We start from the raw sequence: 20,363 nt of genomic DNA on the forward strand, positions 1-20,363 counted from the left end.
TTGCAAAGCCTAAAATACTTTTACTGTTTACAGTAAAGGGTTGTCAACCCCTGCCCTACAGCGTTGCACTCCTGACTGTGCAGCCATCCTCCGGAGAGGAGGGAGAGGGGAACGGGCCAGGCCTAGGAGTGGCACAGACCACTTCTGCTCCCACGCCTTTGGCGAGAACTCAGCCTCACGTCCACAGGGTCCTGCTTGGTAGACTAGGAAACAGTCTGCGTAGGGGCCTCGGAAAATGAGACCATGGATTTTTGTTCCGCCAGTAGCACAGTTACCAATTTTTGTCCTATTTATGACACTTTCATTGCCACCCCCCACCCCACACACACACACACAGTGTCCCCATATACCTCTCACATTCTTGGTCTTTGTTAACGTAGTATGTATTTTGGAACTTTACTATTCTGATAATTCTCTCTGCGTCCTCTACAAGGGTAATTTTTGGTATTTAAATTCAGTTTTAAATATAGTTATAATTCAGCTCTAAATTTGTATTTACAACAGTTTAAGTATTTCTTGTTTAACTGGTTGCATCAGCTTACATTTAGGTTTTTTTTAAAACATGAGTTTTATCTGGCCTCATTTTTAGTTAGCTGGAAATATTTTCATATACTTATTTACAAGGACATACAAGTAATCTGATCTGAATCCTTGCAAATAAGAATTCTGAAGTTTTCACATATGATGAGAACTTGACTGGGTATAGAAATTCTTAAGTCATTGCCCTTTTTTCCCTCAAAACTTGTTTTCCCTCAAAACTGGCTTTTAGTAGTGGAACAGAGATACCTGAAACTACCTTGATTTTTGTTTTTTTATTTTGTAAGTAAATGTGGGGTGGGGTGGGGTCTGTATCCAATTAGAATTTTAGTTCTGTCCAAAAAATATGCCAAATCTATCTAGATCTGAATCTATTTTTTGCCTGCTTATATTAAGATGCTAGTTTGTTGCTATAACAAAGGCTGTATTCACAATGGGTTAAGAAAGATTGAATTTGCTCTCTCAGGTACCAATTTGAACCTAAGCAGCCCAGCACTGCTGTAGCAGTGTCACAGTGACAGGCGCTTCCCTTGACACTTGGCTTTCATTCTGTGTTTTGAGATGGCTGTTCCGGTTCCAGCGTGGCTCTCACCTCCACATCTGCATTCCGTCCAGTGGTGGGTGCATCCTGGGGATGGGCAAGTATGAATTTTCCCATCGGTTTAAAAAGCAGTTCCGTGAAACTGGACCGTGCTGAACACTGAAGCTTTCCCATTCCAGTTGTGTAAAACTTATAATTACTGTTGATTTCCCTTGCTTTTTGGTGATGTTGTTGGTTTTTTTTTTTAGTCTGTTTTTATGCCCTTGTTTTCTTTCTTGAGTTTAATGAGAAATTGTAAGAAGGAACATTGAAGGCTGCTAACCAGAGCCATTTTTGACTTGAAAGTCCCTTCTTATACATTAGTTAGAATCAAAGGTTTTGTTGTGTTCAAACTTTTATTTTACAGACGAGGAGACAGGCCTCCAAGAGTCTGTGATGTGTACAGGCAACCAGGGAGAAAACATCTGGGTCTGGGCTTACTTGTTCTCCTGAAGAGAACGTGCAAGTGGCAGAGATCTGGTACAGGCAAGGGGCACCCACCCCTGCTTTCAGGCCTGCCTAGGGCAAAGGCGAGCTGCACCCCAGTAAGCTCCCTCCACAGCCCCTTGCTCTGTCTGTTGAGCAGGGCCTCCCATGCTGACCACTAGTTACTGTGGCTTCTAAGGTGTAGGATGCAGGAGGTGGGGGCTCTATTCCTTCATAATATGATTTTTCAGAGCTGAGAGAAAGCAAGTCCTAGAGGTGAGGGAAGACTGGAGGAACTGAGTGAAGGGAGGACAAGACAGCTGTCTGCAGACATTAGAGGAGTTGTCCTAAGTAATGTGTGGCAGATTTGGTGTGTGATGGTTGTAGGGTGAGCAGACTTCAGATCAGTGCAAGGAAGATCTATGAGGCTGGACTGTGTGACGACAGAACTGTCTGCCCTAGAAGCAGCGTTTGCCCTCACCGGTGGGTAGCCAAGCATTGGAGAGAGTTTCTAGAGGACATTTTTCCATATTAGGAAAGTAGACCAGATGACCTCAGACGTCCTTTCTCAATACTGCTGTTCTGTGAATTTAGACTCAAGAATAGGTTTTGCCAGGTTCAGTGAGGGTGACTGGATGTAGTTGGGTAGCTATTGGACAATGAGATGGAGGAGTCACAGAAGTCAGGGAATCTTTTATCCTGGGAATTGTTGAAATTACAAACTGAAACAAGAATCTGATCGAGTCTGGTATTTCATTCAGCGTTTGCCCTGATCACTGGAGGCTATTGGAGGCACATAGGAATATTCTTCACTCGTAACTGTCAACCACGTCTGAGAGATTAGATCCTAAAATGGGAATAAACTAAGTACCTTGGATCCCTACTTTTGCAAGAGAAGACAGGAGGATTGAGATCAATATATTTTTGTTCCGTGAGGTTTCTTCTCATGCCAGCTGTTTCTGTGAGAGCAAGAGATATTACAAGCACTCATAGCTTCTAGAGAGACAGTGACTTTATGTGTTTGATGTGAGCTAGAATAGAAAATTAACCTGCATTTGGGGTAAGTCTCAAGTTTTAATTCACCAGCATCTTAAGGGGAACGCAGAGAGGAAATAAAAGGCGGCAACAGTTGACAGTAAACGTCAGGGGCTTCGCCAGCAGTGTTATTAGGTGTTAGCAGTAGCACGTCAAGGCAATCTCCATCAGGCTTCGAGACAGTGAAAGATTGGGATGCAGGTATAGTTTAGGCTGGTCTCTAAATTTCTACAGTTGTGGGGCTTCTCTCATCATCCTTCACATGGGGATGCCTCTGTTGCCCACGTCTTCCCCAGAGATGCAGGAATAAGACTAGGCCAAATGCTTTTCATACTCCTGAAGTCCTTATCCCACCTCTGTCTACTCAGTCACCGAGTCATTCACATCCTAGCTGATGCCAGGCTGTCAGTTTTCCCCTGCTTCCCTTAGAAGTCCAGTGTTTTCTTCCACCCTTGCTTCCTGTACTGTCAAGATGCCTTCTGTCTAGGGCTCATCATTTCCTTTCTTTGATGAAACCCCTCCAAACCTCTATGGATCCTTTTTCTCATGTTTTTAAGTTCTCCCTCTCTGCCGGAATCCTCTTCTAATTTGCAAACAACCTCTTTCATCCTTCCTTTCCGTAGCGTCGTGTGGGAGGAAACAAGACTGTCTTCAGGCAAAGTTGGAGGGAAACTACCCGGGATAGAAGGGATGTTCAGGGCTACTCACCATGCCTCCTGAAATACAGCTGGGCTTCTGGGCGGGGTGAAGGCAGTACCTCTTCCCTTAAATTGTCAGGCATATTATCCGCTTCCTTTCCCCCACATAAAAATAAGCTCTTTCCCTGGCCAGGCTTAAAGTTTAAGATAGGGGCTGGCCTTCCCTAGTTACTATGCAGTCAGCATCCAGCCCTCTAGTTCTGTGGTTCTCAAACCTCAGCGCACACAGGAATCACCCAGAGGGCTCAGTGAAGCAGACCGCTAGGCCCCACCCTCCACCCGCAGAATTTCTGACTCAAGGTGGACCCCGAGAAGCTGCGTTTCTAACAAGTTCCCACGTGCTACTGATGCTGCGGGTCTGAGGAACACAGTCTGAGCGCCACTGACCTAGCTTAGCTTCTCTCAGAGACCTGTCTGGAGAAGCCGGCCTCAGGGTAGCATCCCAGTCCTGACAGTACATGCCACTCATTTCCCTACAGTCCCCTCAGGGTGGAACTCAGCTGAACTGCGGGATGGGTAATACTTAGGAAAATAAGAGACCAAGACACCAGGATCTTGTTAGCTGGATATATTTCTTTTTTGTTTGTTTTTGTTTTTGTCACAGAACACTGTTTGCAGTAGAGGAAACTGGCATTGCAGTCTGGTGGTAAAATGGCTTGTTCACATAAACCAGTACATGTTCATCCTTTAGCGCAAAAAGCCCTAATGGCGCGTACCCTATTGAAATTCAGAACATCTCCAATATTTTCTCTCTCTGTTTTTCTTTGTCATTTTTTTTTTTTTAAATAAACATTTTCAAGGTTTGTCCAAAAGAAGGCCATATAGGTTCTTGGCTAGCGGAAGACAATTCAGAACAGTTGTTGCACACTTGGACTGTCACCTTCTCCAGGCTGGCAGCTGATATTTTTTTCCAACTCATTTTTATTAAAAAAATAAAAAAATGCTCCAACTATCAGTTTTACAAAATCTCTAAGGGAAACACAAGAGCAAGGTGCTGAGGTAAAAAACACCTGAGGTAGCTTTTTTTTGTGTGTTTTTCTCGTTAAAAAAATCTGTAAATTTAACGCCCTGGGCCAACAACCTCGTGTAAATTGCTATTTTCCTCCGTATTCTTTTTTTTTTTTTTTTTTTTTAAAGAAAGAAATCATTTTGCGGAATATTGATGGCTTATACACCAAAATGTAAAAAGACAAAATACATTCTTTCTTTGTGGAATTTTTCTTTGTTTGGTTGGTTGGTTTGATGGGTTCCTGTTTTCCTCTTCCAAAATGCTAGGACAAGTACCATTGACTCTTGTTCTTTTGAGTAACCAAGTGTAAGTTGAGGCTGGTTTGTGTGTTTCGCTTTTGTTCCTTTTGTGTGATGTGATACTCAGAGCACTGCTTTGCCTGGGGGGTGCGTAGATATGGGAATTGAGACAGAGGGATGAGGGAATTAAAAAGAATGGGGATGGAGAAGATGGGGAGGGAGGGGGTGGGGAGGAGACAAACAGAGAGAGACAGAGAATTATATAGCAGTATGCAAAAACCAGTTAAAACCTGTGAAGCAAAGAGAAATGGGTGTGTGAGCTAGACAGGGATGAAGAGACAGTTTCCTCTTCAGAGAGACGGTATCCCTTCTGTTGACATACACAGGTGATCCAGAACTGCTGTGAGTGTCCTTTCAACAACATTTCCCTCCGGCTGAATTTTGTATGGGTGGCCTTGAAGCTCCTTACTAAACCATTAGACCTCCCAAAGAATGACTTTATTCTTTAAAGTCTAGAAAAGCCTGCTTTCTCTTTAAAAAGAAAAAGAATTAATAATTGATTAAAAATTGGAGTTAGTTGAGTTATTTGATATATTATTTCTAAAATATATTAATGCCGCAGGCACCCTGTGTAACCCACAGGCCACATATCTTCACATCTTTCCCTTCTAATATGTACACACATGTACAGAGACAATTTTCCACAAAAAGGGCGTGAATTTTGCTTTGATTTGAAGACGTTCACCTATGTTAGTTCAACTAAAAGGGATAGCGTGGTGGGAGTTAGGAGGGATCCGAGTGGATGGTGACGTGGATGGCTGGGAAGCCTGCAGAGGCCCTCGGGGCGGCGGGAGGCTGGGCGGAGACACGGCTGCCCTCCTGCCCCGCCCCCCACCGGCCCCCTGGATTCTCAGGGCCTCTGCAGAGCCCCTGGCGCCTCCGCAGACTTCTCATTCCTCAGGATGGTCTTTGGTTTGCTCCCGATCTGGCTGGCTGTGTTTGGTCTCATTCTGTCAGGTGTTGGAAGGGCTACATTCATCCGTTGTTTGCTGGTGCCTGTGGGAGCCTCACTTGCTGCGCTGTGAGGCGACTCCCTGAGGATATTTCTGCTCCTGCTGCTTCACCTGCTGTACAATTTCCCTGATCTTGCGCTGTGCAGTCTGCAGCAAGGGAGAGGAGGGGGACAGGGGGAGAAAAGGAACCCAGTTCTGAGGACACGCAGTGGGGGGGTGGGGAAGCAGGGTTGGGACTTGGGGGAGAAGGAGGTGGTAAACTCAGAAAAGTGTCATCTACCCACTGAGGCCTTTTCTGCCTGGACGTGATATGGCAGAGTTCCCCAGCCCTCCCCTGAGGCTGCTGGGTGGAAGGTAAGAGGGGAGGCCCCCAGAAGCTGAACCAGGGCATCCGTGACTAGGGAACCTGCAGAGGTCAGGTGGCATCCTCCCTTCGAGCTACACACGTGCCCGTGTCCAGTGCTTGCCCCCACCTCGCCCTGAGTTACTGCGAAGACAGTGGTGTATGGCGGGGAAAGATGGACAACGGGATGGGGAGAAAGTGAGAAACTGGCCCAGACACTCTACCCTGAACAAGTGGAGAAAATACAGCAGCCCAAACCTGCCACCTCACCCACCCTGCTGCTCCCACTGCAGGGAGAACCCTGCAGACTGAACTCCTGCAGGAGCCCGGCCTTTGAGACCGACACCCGGGGCACTGGAGGAGCTGGGATGGGAGAGCCGCAGGGGTGGCGTGGTCGGGCTCTGACTGTAGGAGTCTGAAAGGGTGCTGGTGGGGCGCAGAGGGCAACAGCGGGGCAGGTCCCAGCGAAGGCATGGCACTGAGAGGACAGGCTGACACTCAGACAAACCTGCAGCGTCAGCTTAGACCTCCTCTGCTCCTTTGGGACAAGGACTGGACTGCTCTACTCCAAAACCCAAAAAGCATCAACAAGAACCAGGTCACGTAATGCTGAGTCTCTGGCCCTTCTGACTGGAAGAGGAGCAGCTGTGTGGAGTCCTGAGTCCTAATGGGGGGGTGTCATAGTGAAGCAGAGGAGAGGAAAGCGAAATCAGGGTCTCCTGAGATGAGTCTTTAACCCGTAATAGTGGAATTTTGGCCCCCAGGCTGGTCCTCAGGGACCAGAGTGGCCCTTGCCTGGTATGTGGCTCCCAGCAAGGAAGGCTGTGACTGAGGCCTGGGCAGGAGGACAAGGAATAGGAGAGCCCAAAATTCAGCATTTCAGAGGCCTAAACTGTGCTGACTTGATGTCAAAGCTCTATACCCTTCCTCAGACTCCTCTAGCAGGCCTAGGAGAGCAGCGGTTAGCCAAGGAACAGTCACCCCTGCCGTGTTCCATCCGTGCGTGGGGGTCAGGGTTGGGGGCATGTATACTGCCTGGGGCTACCGGACAGGTCACCAAGAGCTTAGAGACTTGAGAAGAGATTACAGCAGGAGAGATGGCCCCTCACAGCACAGGTACCTGGCTAGCAAAGAAATGCCCAATGATTCTGACAATCACTTCCTCGTTTTCATCGGGCGTTTGGTCACGAGGCACGATGACTTCTGCACTGGTTAGGTTCTGCAGTTCGTTCACCTGTGAAGGGAGACATCGAAAACATTCCTGTGACTTGCTCCGCGGCAGTGGTCTGGAACCAGAACCCATACTATCTCCCAGGCATGTCCGTATACTCCGGGTGGGGTTCTGCTCCCTGTCACTTTCCTGCTGCTCTGTGTGCGGGTTTACAGGGACAGGAGGCACGCGTCCTGTCTTCACTTGCCAGCACGCAGCCTCGATCAGGCGTTCTGGACACCAGGACCCTGGTGTTCCAGCGTCTGGCTCAGCACCGTGATCTGGGGCCCTCCGCTCTGGATGATGCTGGTTACACTTCTGTCCTTTGAAGAGCCCGTGGGGGTCTGAGGGAAGTCAGGCCAGGAGATGAGGCCAGCTCAGAGCACACTTACGGTTTTGCCGCCCTTGCCAATCACACGGCCAGCTGTAGAGGAGGGCACTCGGATGTGGGCTTCCAGCTTCACCTCCTCTTTGGGGTTAAAGAAGTTTTCTTCTTTGAGTTTCCCAAAGATCCGTCCCTGGGCCTGAGAGAGCAAGACAGGTCAACCTGCTTTAGCAGTACTGCTGTAGGAACCAGTGAGTCCGGGCAATGGCACGGCCCCAGCCCCAAGCTCACCAGGGCCTGCTCAGCTGGCTCAGACCCGGCGGCTGCATGCCCGCCCCACCCACGGAGTGCACCTTGCAGACGTGCACAGACACTCCTGTGTCTTCAGGTTTACACACGATCACACAGGAAGCTTTCTGTGAGTAGGGACAGGGTGGAACTACATCTTATTTCCGTATCCTACGCATCTGTAAATGTTTGGTTGAATGAATCTGTTCAGAGAATTCTTAATTTCCTCCCACCATGATATGTTCAGACCTCTGGTTATTAAAGGATGGAGGCAAGGGTGGTGGTGATGGGATTTGCACTTTGATGACTAACTCCAGACCTAGTGTAGCCAAGAGATTATTGTTCTTGTTGAAAGAACCTAAAAAATGTATTCATTTATTTATTTGCTGACCGCACTGTGTGGCATGTGGGATCTTAGTTCCCAACCAGGGATGGAACACGTGCCCCGGGCAGTGGAAGTGCGGCGTCTTAACCACTGGACCACCAGGGAAGTTCCTAAAAGAACTTTTTAAAAAACTGAGATATAACTTACATAACCTAAAATTCAGCATTTTAAAGTGTATACTCCAGTGGTTTTTAGTATATTCACTATGTTATGCAGCTATCACCATTATCCAGAACATTTCCACCCCATTTCCCCAAATAAAAACCTGTACCAACTAGGAGATAGTCCCAATTCCTCCCTTCCCCTAGTCCCTGGCAACCACTAAACTACTTTCTGTCTCTGGATTTGCCTTTTCTGGATGTTTCACATAAATGGAATATAAAATATGTGGCCTAGTGTATCTGCCTTCTTTCACTTGGTGTAATGTTTTCTAGGTTCATCCATGATACAGTATGCATCAGAATTTTACTCTTCTCATGGCTGAATGATACCCTAGTATGTGGATATATACCACTAGGATATACACCTGGTATGTGGATGTACACCACTAGGATATATACCTGGTATGTGGATGTACACCACTAGGATATACACCTGGCATGCGGATGTACACCACTAGGATATACACCTGGCATGCGGATGTACACCACTAGGATATACACCTGGCATGCGGATGTACACCACTAGGATATACACCTGGCATGCGGATGTACACCACTAGGATATACACCTGGTATGCGGATGTACACCACTAGGATATACACCTGGCATGCGGATGTACACCACTAGGATATACACCTGGTATGTGGATGTACACCACTAGGATATATACCTGGTATGCGGATGTACACCACTAGGATATATACCTGGTATGTGGATGTATACCACATTTTGTTTATCCATTCATGAGTTGAAGGATTATTGTTCTTGAGCGTTCACACGTGTTAACTTTTTTCTCAGATACATCTTAAATATATACTTTTATAAATAAATATGCTTCTGACTTTTAGAAAACTCAAGTTATAATTCTCCTAGGGGTGAAAAGGCAAAAACAAAACAATGCAGGGGAAGGGAGACGAGCTGGTGGAATAGAAGGACTTGAGCTCGCCACCTCTCATGAGAACACTAAAATCACAACTGCTAAACCACCATCAACAGAAAAGACGAACCTATCAAAAAAGATATTCCACATCCAAAGAGAAAGAAGAAGCCACAACACGACAGTAGGAGGGGTGCTTTCCACAAACTGCAAACTATATCGCAGAGGTTCTCCCACAGAAGTGAGAGTTCTGAGTCCTACACCAGGCTCTGCAGCCTGGGGGTCTGCATCTGGAGGAGGAGCCTCCAGAGCATCTGGCTTTGAAGGCCCGTGGAGCTTGAGTGCAGGAGCTCCACAGCACTGGAGGAAACGGAGACTCTACTCCTGGAGGGTGCACACAAGGTTTCATGTGACGTGGGACCCAGGGCAAAGCAGTGACTCCACAGGAGCCTGGGGCAGATCTACCTGTGGCTCTTGGAAGGTCTCCTGGGGAGGTGGGGGTTGGCCGCGGCCCACTGCAGGGGCAAGGACACGGGTGGTGGAGGCCCCAGGGAATACTTCTTGGCGTGAGCTCTCCCAGAGGTTGCCACTTTGGTACCAAGACCTGGCCCCACCCAACAGCCTGCAGCCTCCAGTGCTGGGACACCTCAGGCCAAACAACCAAAAAGGGGGGAACACAGCCCACCCATCAACAGACACGCTGCCTAAGGTCATCCTGAGCCCACAGCCACCTCCAGACATGCCCCTTGACAAGGCCCTGCCCACCAGGGGGACAAGACCCAGCTCCACCCTCCAGTGGGGAGAGGCACCAGTCCCTCCCACCAGGAAGCCTGCACAAGCCCCTGAACCAGCCTCACCCACTAGGGGGCAGACAACAGAAGCAAGAAGAACTACAATCTGGCAGCCTGTAGAACGGAGGCCACAAACACAGAAAGTCAGACAAAATGAGATGGCACAGAAATAGGTTCCAGACGAAGGAGCAAGTTAAAACCCTACAAGAACAACTAAGTGAAACAGAGATAGGCAATATGCCTGAAAAAGAATTCAGAATAACGACAGTAAAGATGATCCAAGATCTTGGAAAAAGAATGGAGGCACAGACCGAGAAGATACAAGAAATGTTTAATAAAGAGCTAGGAGATTTAAAGAACAAAGATAAACAATACAATAACTGAAATGAAAAATACAGTAGAAGGAAGGAATCAATAGAATAAATGAGGCAGAAGAACAAATAAGTGAGCTGGGAAACAGGCTGCTGGAAATCACTGCTACAGAACAGAGTAAAGAAAAAAGAATGAAAAGAAATGAGGACAGTCTAAGAGACCTCTGGGGCACCAACAGTTGCATTACAGGGGTTCCAGAAGGAGAAGAGAGACAGAAATGGCCTGAGAAAACATGTGAAGTGATAATAGCTGAAAACTTCTCTAACACAGGAAAGGAAACACTCACTTGAGTCCAGGAAGCACAGAGAATCCCACACAGATAAACCCAAGGAGGAGCACGCTGAGACACATATTAATCAAACTGACAAAAATCAAAGCCAAAGGAAAAATTTTAAAAGCAATACGAGAAAAGCAACAAATAACATACAAGGGCATCTCAATAAGGTTATCAGCTGATTTTTCAGCAGAAACTCTGCAGGTCAGAAGGGAGTGGCAGGATATATTTAAAGTGATGAAAGGGAAAAAAAAACTACAACCAAGAATACTCTACCCAGCAAGGGTCTTGTTCAGATTCAATGGAGAATTCAAAACTTTACAGACAAGAAAAAGCTAAGAGAATTCAGCACCACGAAACCAGCTTTACAACAAACGCTAAAGGAACTTCTCTAGGTGGAAAAGAAAAGCCTACAACCAGAAACAAGAAAATTACAAATGGGTAAGCTCACTGGTAAAGGCAAACATACAGTAAAGGCAAGAAACCATCCACACACAAATATGATATCAAAACCAGCAGTCGTGAGGAGAGTACAAATGTAGGATGTTGGAAATGCATTTGAAATTAAGAGCTACTTTAAACAGTCTTGTGTGTGTGTTTATGATATGTATATATATATACATATATATACATATCATACACACTGCAATATCAAAACCTCATGGTAATTAACTACAAACCAAAAATCTACAGTAGGTACATACACAAAAAAGAAAAAGCATTTGAAACACAACACTACAGGTAGTCATCAAATCACAAGAGAACAAAAAAGAGGAAAGAAAGAAAAGACCTACAAAAAAAGAAATCCAAAGCAATTAACAAAATGGCCATAAGAACATATATATTGATAATTACCGTAAATGTAAGTGGATTAAGTGCTCCAACCAAAAGATATTATTTGTATACACACACACTGGAATATTATTACTCAGCCATAAAAAAGAATGAAATAATGCCATTTGCAGCAACATGGATGGACCCAGAGATTATCATACTAAGTGAAGTAAGTCAGACAGAGAAAGACAAATATATGATATCACTTATATGTGGAATCTAAAGAAATGATACAAGTGAACTTATTTACAAAACAGAAACAAACAGACTTCAAAAACAAACTTATGGTTACCAAAGTGGGGGAGGGATAAATTAGGAGTTTGGAGCTTACTTTTTCTTTTTTTTTTGGCTGTACTGTGCGCCATGCAGGATCTTAGTCCTTGACTGGGGATTGAACTCATGTCCCCTGCAGTGGAAACTCAGAGTCTTAACCACTGGACCACCAGGGAAGTCCCTGGAGTTTGGGATTAAGATATAGATACTACTATATATAAAATAGTCATCAAGGACCTACTGCATAACACAGAACTGTACTTAATATTCTGTAATAACCCACATGGGAAAAAATATGAAAAAGAATGGATATATGTATAACTGAATCACTGCGCTATACACCTAAAACTGACATTATAAATGAGCTATACTCCAATATAAAATAAAAACAATGGTGCAACCCCCTTGAACACTTCCAACAAACCATGCTATTTCCCCTCACACCCCATGTTTATACCCATCTTCAAAACCACGACCAAGGGATCAGAGATGTCCCTGAGGGGGTGCCATCTGAACTGGCTACCGACAGGTCCACTATTCCACGGGAAAGAAGGGAAGAGGGCTCCAGGCAGAGGGCGCAGCCTGGAGGTGGGGGAGACTGGGTGGGTGGGAGGCTACAGGAAGAAAGGAAATGGAAGTTGGCTTCCAAAGAAGAACCGAACCTGCCTCTGGGGTGGCTGCGCCTGCTGACGGTCCTCAGCCTCCCCTAAGAGGCTGCCCTGTATCCAGGGGTACAGCGCTGAAGGGGTTCTTGGCACTGACCTTGAACTGGGCTTCAGGTGGGCCGGTGATGATGACCATCCTTTCGCTGGCGTCTGGGCCTTCTGCCGGGGCAATCTGCAGTTCACAAAGCGAGAGGAAGGGGCTGCTGCGCGGCTCTGTTTCCCGAGCTCCTCTGTCTAAGAGGATGGCACACCCGCTAGCAAGAGATGTTAGGACTCACACCTTTGTACCTGGTGCTTTATCTGACCCTGCTGCTTCCGCTCTGGTCTTCGGAGATTATGACCACAGTGCCCAGTATCAAATTTGGGTCTCTGGCTACCCAGGCATAGTTGGAAACAGGCTAGTAGTTACTGCCTCTCCCTGCCCTGAGCACCAGCAGTGACCAGCCTCCTATCACCAAGTTGCTCCACTAGCCCACCCGCGGCCCAGAGGCGAGGAAGACCTGGTCCACAGCGGAGTTAAGCTGGAGTCAGCGTGCAAGAAAGGGCTGCTAGTGACAGCTGAACTAGAGCAGGTGTGACTAGGACCAGCTCCTCTGTAGCATACGAATCAACTGTGATGGCACCAGAGCAAGACTGAGGACACCCTCGTTCCCGTGATGGCTCTGCAAACCTCTCCTCTCCCCACGGACGAAACGTGGCAGTTGAACCTGGCAAGCTCAAAACCTCCTAGCTCTCACCCTGTGAATTTGATGTCTTTCGTAACACAACTCAGGATGGACCAACCAAACATTTTTTTGTTAGATCCTCTTTACATATTTTTTTCCTGGCATACCCTGCCTTAATTCAAAAACCTTTATGGTAGCTTTAAAAATAAATACAATGTAGCAAAATTAAAGTTACTTTTATTTATTTATTAGGCCGCAGCAGGATCTTAGTTCCCTGACCAGGGAACCTGTGCCCCCTGCAACGGAAGGGTGGAGTCCTAAAGTAGCTGGACCATCAGGGAATTCCTGTAAAGTTACTTTAAAATGAGTTAAAAGTGCACCAAGCATTTAGGGATGAGGCAGGAGTGAGGTCAGTATACAGATGCACCTCATAAGGTCCTACACACCGTCCAGAGACACCATCCCCGGGACTGAGCTGTTCAGCGTGAATGTGATTCACCACCAACGGGGGCGTGTCTGAAGTTAACATCTCCGAACCACTGCGTCGCAGAGTCTTGGGCTCCCCCAAGAAGACCCCCAGCCCCACAGGGTTTAATTTGGTTTTCTCTCAGTCATGTCCTAAGCCAGGCTGCATCTGCAGGCCTCAGGGTCCTGTGTCCCTGTCGCAGCATTACCGTGAAGACAGACCCAAGGCCTGCCCTGACCTGTGCCCACTCAGAGGAGAGACTCTTCTACGAGACCTTCAAAGAAGATCTGACCCCGAGTACGCAGTGGCACGAGGATGAACGTGAGACAGGTCACCGGCCACTAAGCGTCTTGGGGGTCTTCCCTTTGCTGCGGGCAGACCACCTGCCAGGCTTCAACTGCAGGGCAGCAGCCTCAGCCAAAAAATGGATGTGTCCGGGGGACGGAGACCCTCCAGCAGGCTGCACAAAGACGGGCCCTTCAGATCCCTGGTGGGAACCCCCGTCTCTACTTCTACAGCCACAGGTGGTATTAAATCTGCTCCTTACTTCCAAGAGTAAATGAGAGTGACAGGCGCGTGGACACGGTGGTTCCCAGATCTTCTCCACCCAAATCAAGGAGGGCTGAAAGGCTAATTCACGATTCCGCTGACCGAATCAGTTCTCACAGCCGCCCTGCTCCAATTCTGAAAGAACGCCCCCCAGCTCTCCACTGCCCGCTATTCACAGCCCAGCCGAGGACTCAGAGCGGCACAGGTGCTCCTGCAGTTCTGGAGCGGCACTTGACAGGCAAACTCCCTGAGAAGACCTGGAGTGAGGACCCCACTTTACGACTGAAGCAAATGGGATGCAGAAAGATGAAGTGACCACCAAGACGGTGGGTGAGCAGGGCTGCAGCGAGGATCGGGAATTTCGTGTGGCATTCTGAAGCCAGCCAGGCAGGTGCCCTGCAGCAAAGGCAGGCGACGGGGGCTCAGCTCTCACTTGTAACTGAAGCCTCTCTTGCACGCACCACGCGATCCCAGCTCAGCCCACCCGCCTCCAGCACTCTGCTCCCACGTATTACTGTAAAGTTCTCCCCCTTCCCCGGCAGCATCAAATGTGCCTCTAGTTGTGGCCCCTGAAGACTGGCAGAGCAGGACTGGGGGCTGGGTGTCTGGAGTTAGTGAAATCAATGTCTTTAGAGACAGATACTGTCAGAGACCCGTCAAGATAAAGGAAATCTAGCAGAAACCACATTGATTTTGAAAAGTAGGTAATGTCTCTTGCAAATGCCTGGCTTCCCTGGTTTCCTCTCCTCTCCTGCTCCTCATTCTGTCCCCTGCTGTCTTTGCCCATCACAGAAATCACACCACCACTCAACTCTGCTGGGACACAGCGGGACTATGGGGATGCTGTGGGAGAAGCCCAAGGGGTTGATCCTTCTCTACGTTCCCAAAGGCTTGCTGGAAGACTCTGGTATAGCACTCAGGTTGCTCGGGTGGAAAAACATTGGACCAAAAATAGGATAGCCTGGTCCAACCCCGGCTCTCACATTCTTGAGCTTTGTGGCCATCGACATGTCAGTGAAACGCTGGGCCCTGATTCCTTACGGGCAATGGTAAGTGGAGAGTTTTTGCTGCAATTAGCCCTGGAAGTGCCCCGTAGCCTGAAGTCAGCAGAACTGCTATCTAAGAGCCAGTCCTGCCCCCTGTGTGCCTTGGCTGTGTCCCGTTCCCTCTTTTTCTCAGGGGAAAACGGGAGGACGTGATGAGATGATCCCTCAAGTCCCTTTTACTTGAAATTGTCTCATTCTGTCCCTTGCACTGTACCTCAGACCCCAGGACTGGACACCAGAAACCGTCCTCGGGGTGCAGCCAGCCCTGTGGTGGCCCACACCTTACCTGTCCCACACGGAGGACGGGCCCAGCACGGCCTGGCAGCACCTGGGCTGGGGTCTCACCTGCAACAAGCCCGCTGGGTGCAAAGGCCCCGGTGCTCCGCCACCATCTGCACCCCCCCCCCTCAGGCTCACCTCCAGTCTGTGTGATTTGCAGGTGAGATAAATGAGGCCTGAGAGGGGAGATGATTTACTGACATAAAATTCTTTCATGGTCTCACTCCAATCCTTGTTCTGCGCTACTCGGAATGTCTTGTTTTTGTTTCTTCTCCAGCACACTTGCTGTGGGAGAAATTCCAGCGCTTCTTGATGAGAAAGTGTAAGCATTCTTTCTCTCCAAGTCACGAGGCTTCTTGTTCGGAATTCCGGGTTGTCCCATGGCAGCAAATTATTTTACGTAACAACGGAAACTCTGTTTCCGAAAGCGTTTCACGAGGCTTGGGACGTGCTCGGCATTGAGTCAGCGCTGATAGCTGGGCTTGGAGTAGGACCAGGGCTGAATAATCCTTCCTTTTCAGCTTCTCTGACGACTCTTCCCGTTGTGCTCCAGGAGGCAGGATGTGGGTGTGGAACTGCAGCTACGTGCGCACGCGGCCACCACAGGAATCAAGGGGCCTCCCTTCCTGACCTCTCTCCTCAATCCCAGGTGCTGCATCTCAGGTTGTGTCACTGGCTTTTGTTTATCTGTGGCTTCATCACTGCCTTTCAAAGAGTTTTTCATTCAAACTATTTGTTTCAGAGTTCAAGGGTTTCTGAAGTGGAGACTGATTAAAGCATTGAAGCTGCGTATAAATTATCGCTTCACTTGGGACAGTCCTCACTCAGCCTTTATCGTGAGGCGAGGAGGACGATGGAGCCCAAAGAGGACCAGGTTGGCTTCTGTGTTACTAGTATTTTTTCCTAATTCATTTGTTAGTTGAACAAAAAAGGAGTGAGAGAGGTAAAGATGAGTGCACATGGGAACAGTCCTGAAGGCAGGCTTTCCAGGTCCTGTGGGGTTTTGCGGATGGTGTAAGGAACACAAGGGACAAGGGACACGGGGTGGGAGATGGGGGTGGAAGAGGGTGGCATACGGGCTGCTGTCAGGAGCGGTTTTACCTTAATGGAGGCCCCGGCGAACCTGGCCAGCTGTTTAATGTGCGCTCCTTTCTTCCCGATGATGGCCCCCACGGCCTGGGTTGGGATGAAAAGATTCACGATCTCCTGCTCTGGATACTGGAAGGACAAGACAAGACAGACGACATCACTGCTGCTGGGGCTGCCCGTCCCGTCACAGAGCAGTGGCTGGATGCTGCGTGGGGTTCTCCTGTGGCCTGGGGTGCTGCGGGTGGGAGGCTGGAGGCATGAACCTGAGCAGGGGCTGCAGTGACTACACAACCTCCAGAGTGCAGACTGCTCCTGAGCAGCTCTGAATTTGCTGGACACAGCAAGCTGTCTGCTCACGGGCCTTCTGTCAAGTGCCAGTGTGATGTGTATATTCATCCAAGGAACTGGTGACTATTAAGCACACCTGGCCTGAGACACTGTTCGGGGGGATGGATAGCTGCCCTCCCACCTTGTGGGCAGCAGCGACACTTTCACTGGAGGGGCTTCAGGTCCGAAACGAGACTGTCATTAACCCTGCCCTGGCCAGGCTGCATGGGGACGGCCCAGAGAGACACGAGCAAGGCTGTCCGGGGCGCCGTAGGAACCGGTGGCAATGGCACGGCCCACTCGCTGGATGGTTAGAACTCTGGAGAGTCTGTTCTTTAGCCCAACACCTCCTCCTAGTTTGACCTGCCGACTGCCCCTCTGCACCAGCTCCCAGCCACCTGTGGGATCTGTGAGCACCAGCAAGATGCTGAAGGGCCTCTAGGGCACTCGCGTGTCGGGTGGTCGGGCGTGCTGGTGCCTGCGCTGTGTCACTCCCAGGACAGCCTGGAACCACAGGACCTGGCACGCACACTGTACGCACGCACGGGTCAGCCCGCCAGGGGCTGTGTGGCACCAGCCACGGGCAAGGGACGAGCGGCCGAGGGGGCTGAACGGTGGGCACTTACAGAGTGATGATGCGGGAACGGGCCGAACTGGTGAGGGGGGTACAAGCTGGAGAAGTATCCAGAGTGGGTCTGCAGCAGGAGAGAAACGGTTAGTCGGCAGGGCCCGCAGGGCTGCTCAGCAACTCAGGGAGGCAGGATTCCCGCACGCCACGCAGGCTCCCTGCACCGCCACTGCCTGCGCTGTCCTGAAGGCACACCTGTCCCTCCGCAGCTCAGATCTCTGCTCCCTTCCCTCACGGAGCACTGGCTGGGCTGTCACACTCTAGGCTTCCCAGGAACCCGCCAGGAGAGGAAGCCTGTGCACACACACTTTGCAACCTGCCGTCAGGCAGAGAGGCAGGGCCAGTGGCTTCTATTTTCTGAGGAATTACAAACCGTGGATTAAAGGAACAGAGAGTGTCAGGACCAATCCAAGAGTTATGCCAAACAGGCAAACTGTTCCTGGGAAGTCAGATCAGTGAGCGCCCACAGAATCTCAGAAGGAATGGAGACATTGAGAATAGAGAAATTAAAAATGAAATTTAGAGAAGAGAGAAAAAGAATGAGTAAATACATATTTGTGGGGGGGGAAGCAGGGGACAGGAAGGCAAATGTGGTAGACGAAACGAGAGCTGTTGCTTTTTTTTTTTTAAGTTTTATTTATTTTTGGCTATGTTGGGTCTTCGTTGCTGCACGTGGGCTTTCTTTAGTTGTGGCGAGTGGGGGCTACTCTTTGTTGTGGTGCTCGGGCTTCTTACTGTGGTGGCTTCTCCTCATGGTGGAGCACGGGCTCTAGGCGAGCACGGGCTTTAGTAGGTGCAGCACATGGGCTCAGCAGTTGTGGCGCACGGGCTTAGTTGCTCCGCGGCGTGTGGGATCTTCCCGGATCAGGAATTGAACCCATGTCCTCTGCACTGGCAGGCGGATTCTTAACCACTGCGCCACCAGGGAAGTCTGAGAGCTATTACTTTTTAAAGTAGCTGCTTTTTTAATGAATACCTACTGTGTCCTAGGCATTGTGGTAGATACTTTATTCATAAACTTAAAAAATATTCTTTTACTTTATTTTTGGCCACACCACGCGGTGTGCAGGATCCTTAGTTTCTTGACCAGGGATTGAACCTGTGCCCCCGGTAGTGGAAGCTCAGGGTCCTAACCACTGGACCACCAGGGAATCCCCCATAAACTATCTTAATCCTCACAATAGTCCTGCGAGACAGGAATACATCTGCTTTTATGTATTTTATGGGCAAGACATTAAGCAGAGTCAGCAATGTCTAGTTCACTGTGCTTTGCACATAAGGCCAAGTAAATGCTGACATGCCTATTACAGGAAGGGAGGTGGACAGCTCTGGGCACCACGGAACCAGTCCCCAAGGGCCTGCCTAGCAGGGGTCAGACGAGATGAGGCTTGGAGTCGGGGGACCGAGCTTTCATTGGAGGGTCCTTGAACAAATCTGGTGTCCTCTGTCTCCTGCGCATCCAGCTGGGTTCTGCGTTTCAGAGCACAACTGCCTTAGGACTCATTAGGGACAAAATGAAACTACTCCCTTTTTTGAGTTTGGACAGTGGACTTCGGGGGAAAAGAGATGTGAACACGGTGGGGAACTTCCTCCAAGGGTGCTCTGGGTGCCCACAGCACCTGCAGGGGATAGAGCTCCGCCAAAGGAAGGGGCCATGATGTAATGGAAGCCTCTGCCCCCATGACTTAGAAAGAGGCTGCAGTGATACCTCATGGCCACAAGAGGGGGCTATGAGATCGGCGTTCTGGCAACTTCCACTTCTGAAAGGAAGCTAAGTGAAGATGTCTGTCTCACTTGGTCCTGTCTCACTTGGTCCTGCCTCGTTCTTAAAGAGCATCGGCTCTAGACCCTTCTCAGTGCAGGTTCCTGTCCTGGGCCATGGAGGGTCGGGGGAGAATTTCTGCAGCTTTTCTGCTCAAAGCTCTACCTTGGGGAAAGGATGCTTCTGCCTTCCTTTCACCTGGAGAGCTTTTCCTTCAGCCCTCAGCAGAAATAATTCTTTTGAATTCTGATTTGGCCTCAAAATAGGCAAACCATAAGTGTAGCTCCATTCTGGGCTTAAATACTCCCAACTTTATAAACACTATCAAATTTAGGTCTACCACTTGGGTTAGGGGAGGGAATGGACTGTAAAAGGATAAAAAGAAATAATTCCCCAGTCCTCCTTTTATTCATGGGTTACAGCTGGAAAACTGTTGTGGAGAAAGAACTCCACACAATTGAACCCAGCAATCAGGAACTTGTTTCTAGCTGATGCTCTGTCATTAGCCTTTGTGTATATAAGCTGGTTTTCGGAGTCAGAAGACCCAGAAGACTTGAGTCTGAATCACTAGCTCTATACAACCTGGAATAATTTATTCAACTTTTCTGAACCTCATCCACAAATGGATTAAAATAATATCTACTGCTTACAATACTGTTGTGGGAGTTCATTCACTTATTTACTCATTCATGCAAAAGACATTTGAGCAAAAGCACTGCTCTAGGTGCTGGGGACACAGCTGTTAAGACAGAAAAGGTCACAGCCACCACGGAACTTGGGTTCTACTGGGGAGGCAGACAAGTATGTGAAAGAAATGAACAGGAGAACATGAGGAAGGGTAGCTGCCGAGACAAGGAGTGGGACGGTGACTTCAGCTGGAGGGGTCTGGGAAGGCTCTTAGAGGAGGTGGCCTCTGAGTTGGGACCCAGGGAGGAGATGGAGCCCCATGCCAAGCACTAGGGAAGACACATTCTAAGCAGGATTCTGAGAGGTGCAGAACTAGGAAAGGGGTTGGCCTGTTTAGAAAACAGAGAAGAAGCCAGTATGGTGAACGCAACTGAGAGAACAGCAGGCCACAAACGGGAGGCAGGCGGTGTGAGATCATGCAGGGCCCCGTGGGCCTCGATTTGGATGCGGATGTGACCCTAAGGACAACGGATACCCCTGAAGGATATAGTACGTGGCGCTCAATGAGGGCACAGGAATGGAGAACCCA

General features: G+C 48.8%; 1 protein-coding gene across 4 annotated transcripts in view; it reads right to left on the reverse strand.

Annotated features, from left to right (window-relative positions):
• Window positions 1-2,605: 2,605 nt before the first annotated feature.
• Window positions 2,606-20,363, reverse strand: part of IGF2BP2 (insulin like growth factor 2 mRNA binding protein 2) — a 158,279-nt gene continuing 140,521 nt past the window's right edge. For all 4 annotated transcript variants that reach the window (XM_057740066.1, XM_057740068.1, XM_057740067.1 and 1 more), the window contains 6 exons: window positions 17,384-17,452; window positions 16,443-16,559; window positions 12,434-12,508; window positions 7,483-7,614; window positions 7,001-7,114; window positions 2,606-5,684 (listed from right to left, as the gene is read on the reverse strand). In XM_057740066.1, the coding sequence (XP_057596049.1) occupies window positions 5,592-5,684; window positions 7,001-7,114; window positions 7,483-7,614; window positions 12,434-12,508; window positions 16,443-16,559; window positions 17,384-17,452 (600 nt within the window). In that variant the 3' untranslated portion in view covers window positions 2,606-5,591. The remainder of the gene's footprint in view (window positions 5,685-7,000; window positions 7,115-7,482; window positions 7,615-12,433; window positions 12,509-16,442; window positions 16,560-17,383; window positions 17,453-20,363) is intronic.

The sequence above is a fragment of the Hippopotamus amphibius genome, chromosome 6, assembly GCF_030028045.1.
Source record: "Hippopotamus amphibius kiboko isolate mHipAmp2 chromosome 6, mHipAmp2.hap2, whole genome shotgun sequence".
NCBI lineage: Eukaryota > Metazoa > Chordata > Mammalia > Artiodactyla > Hippopotamidae > Hippopotamus > Hippopotamus amphibius.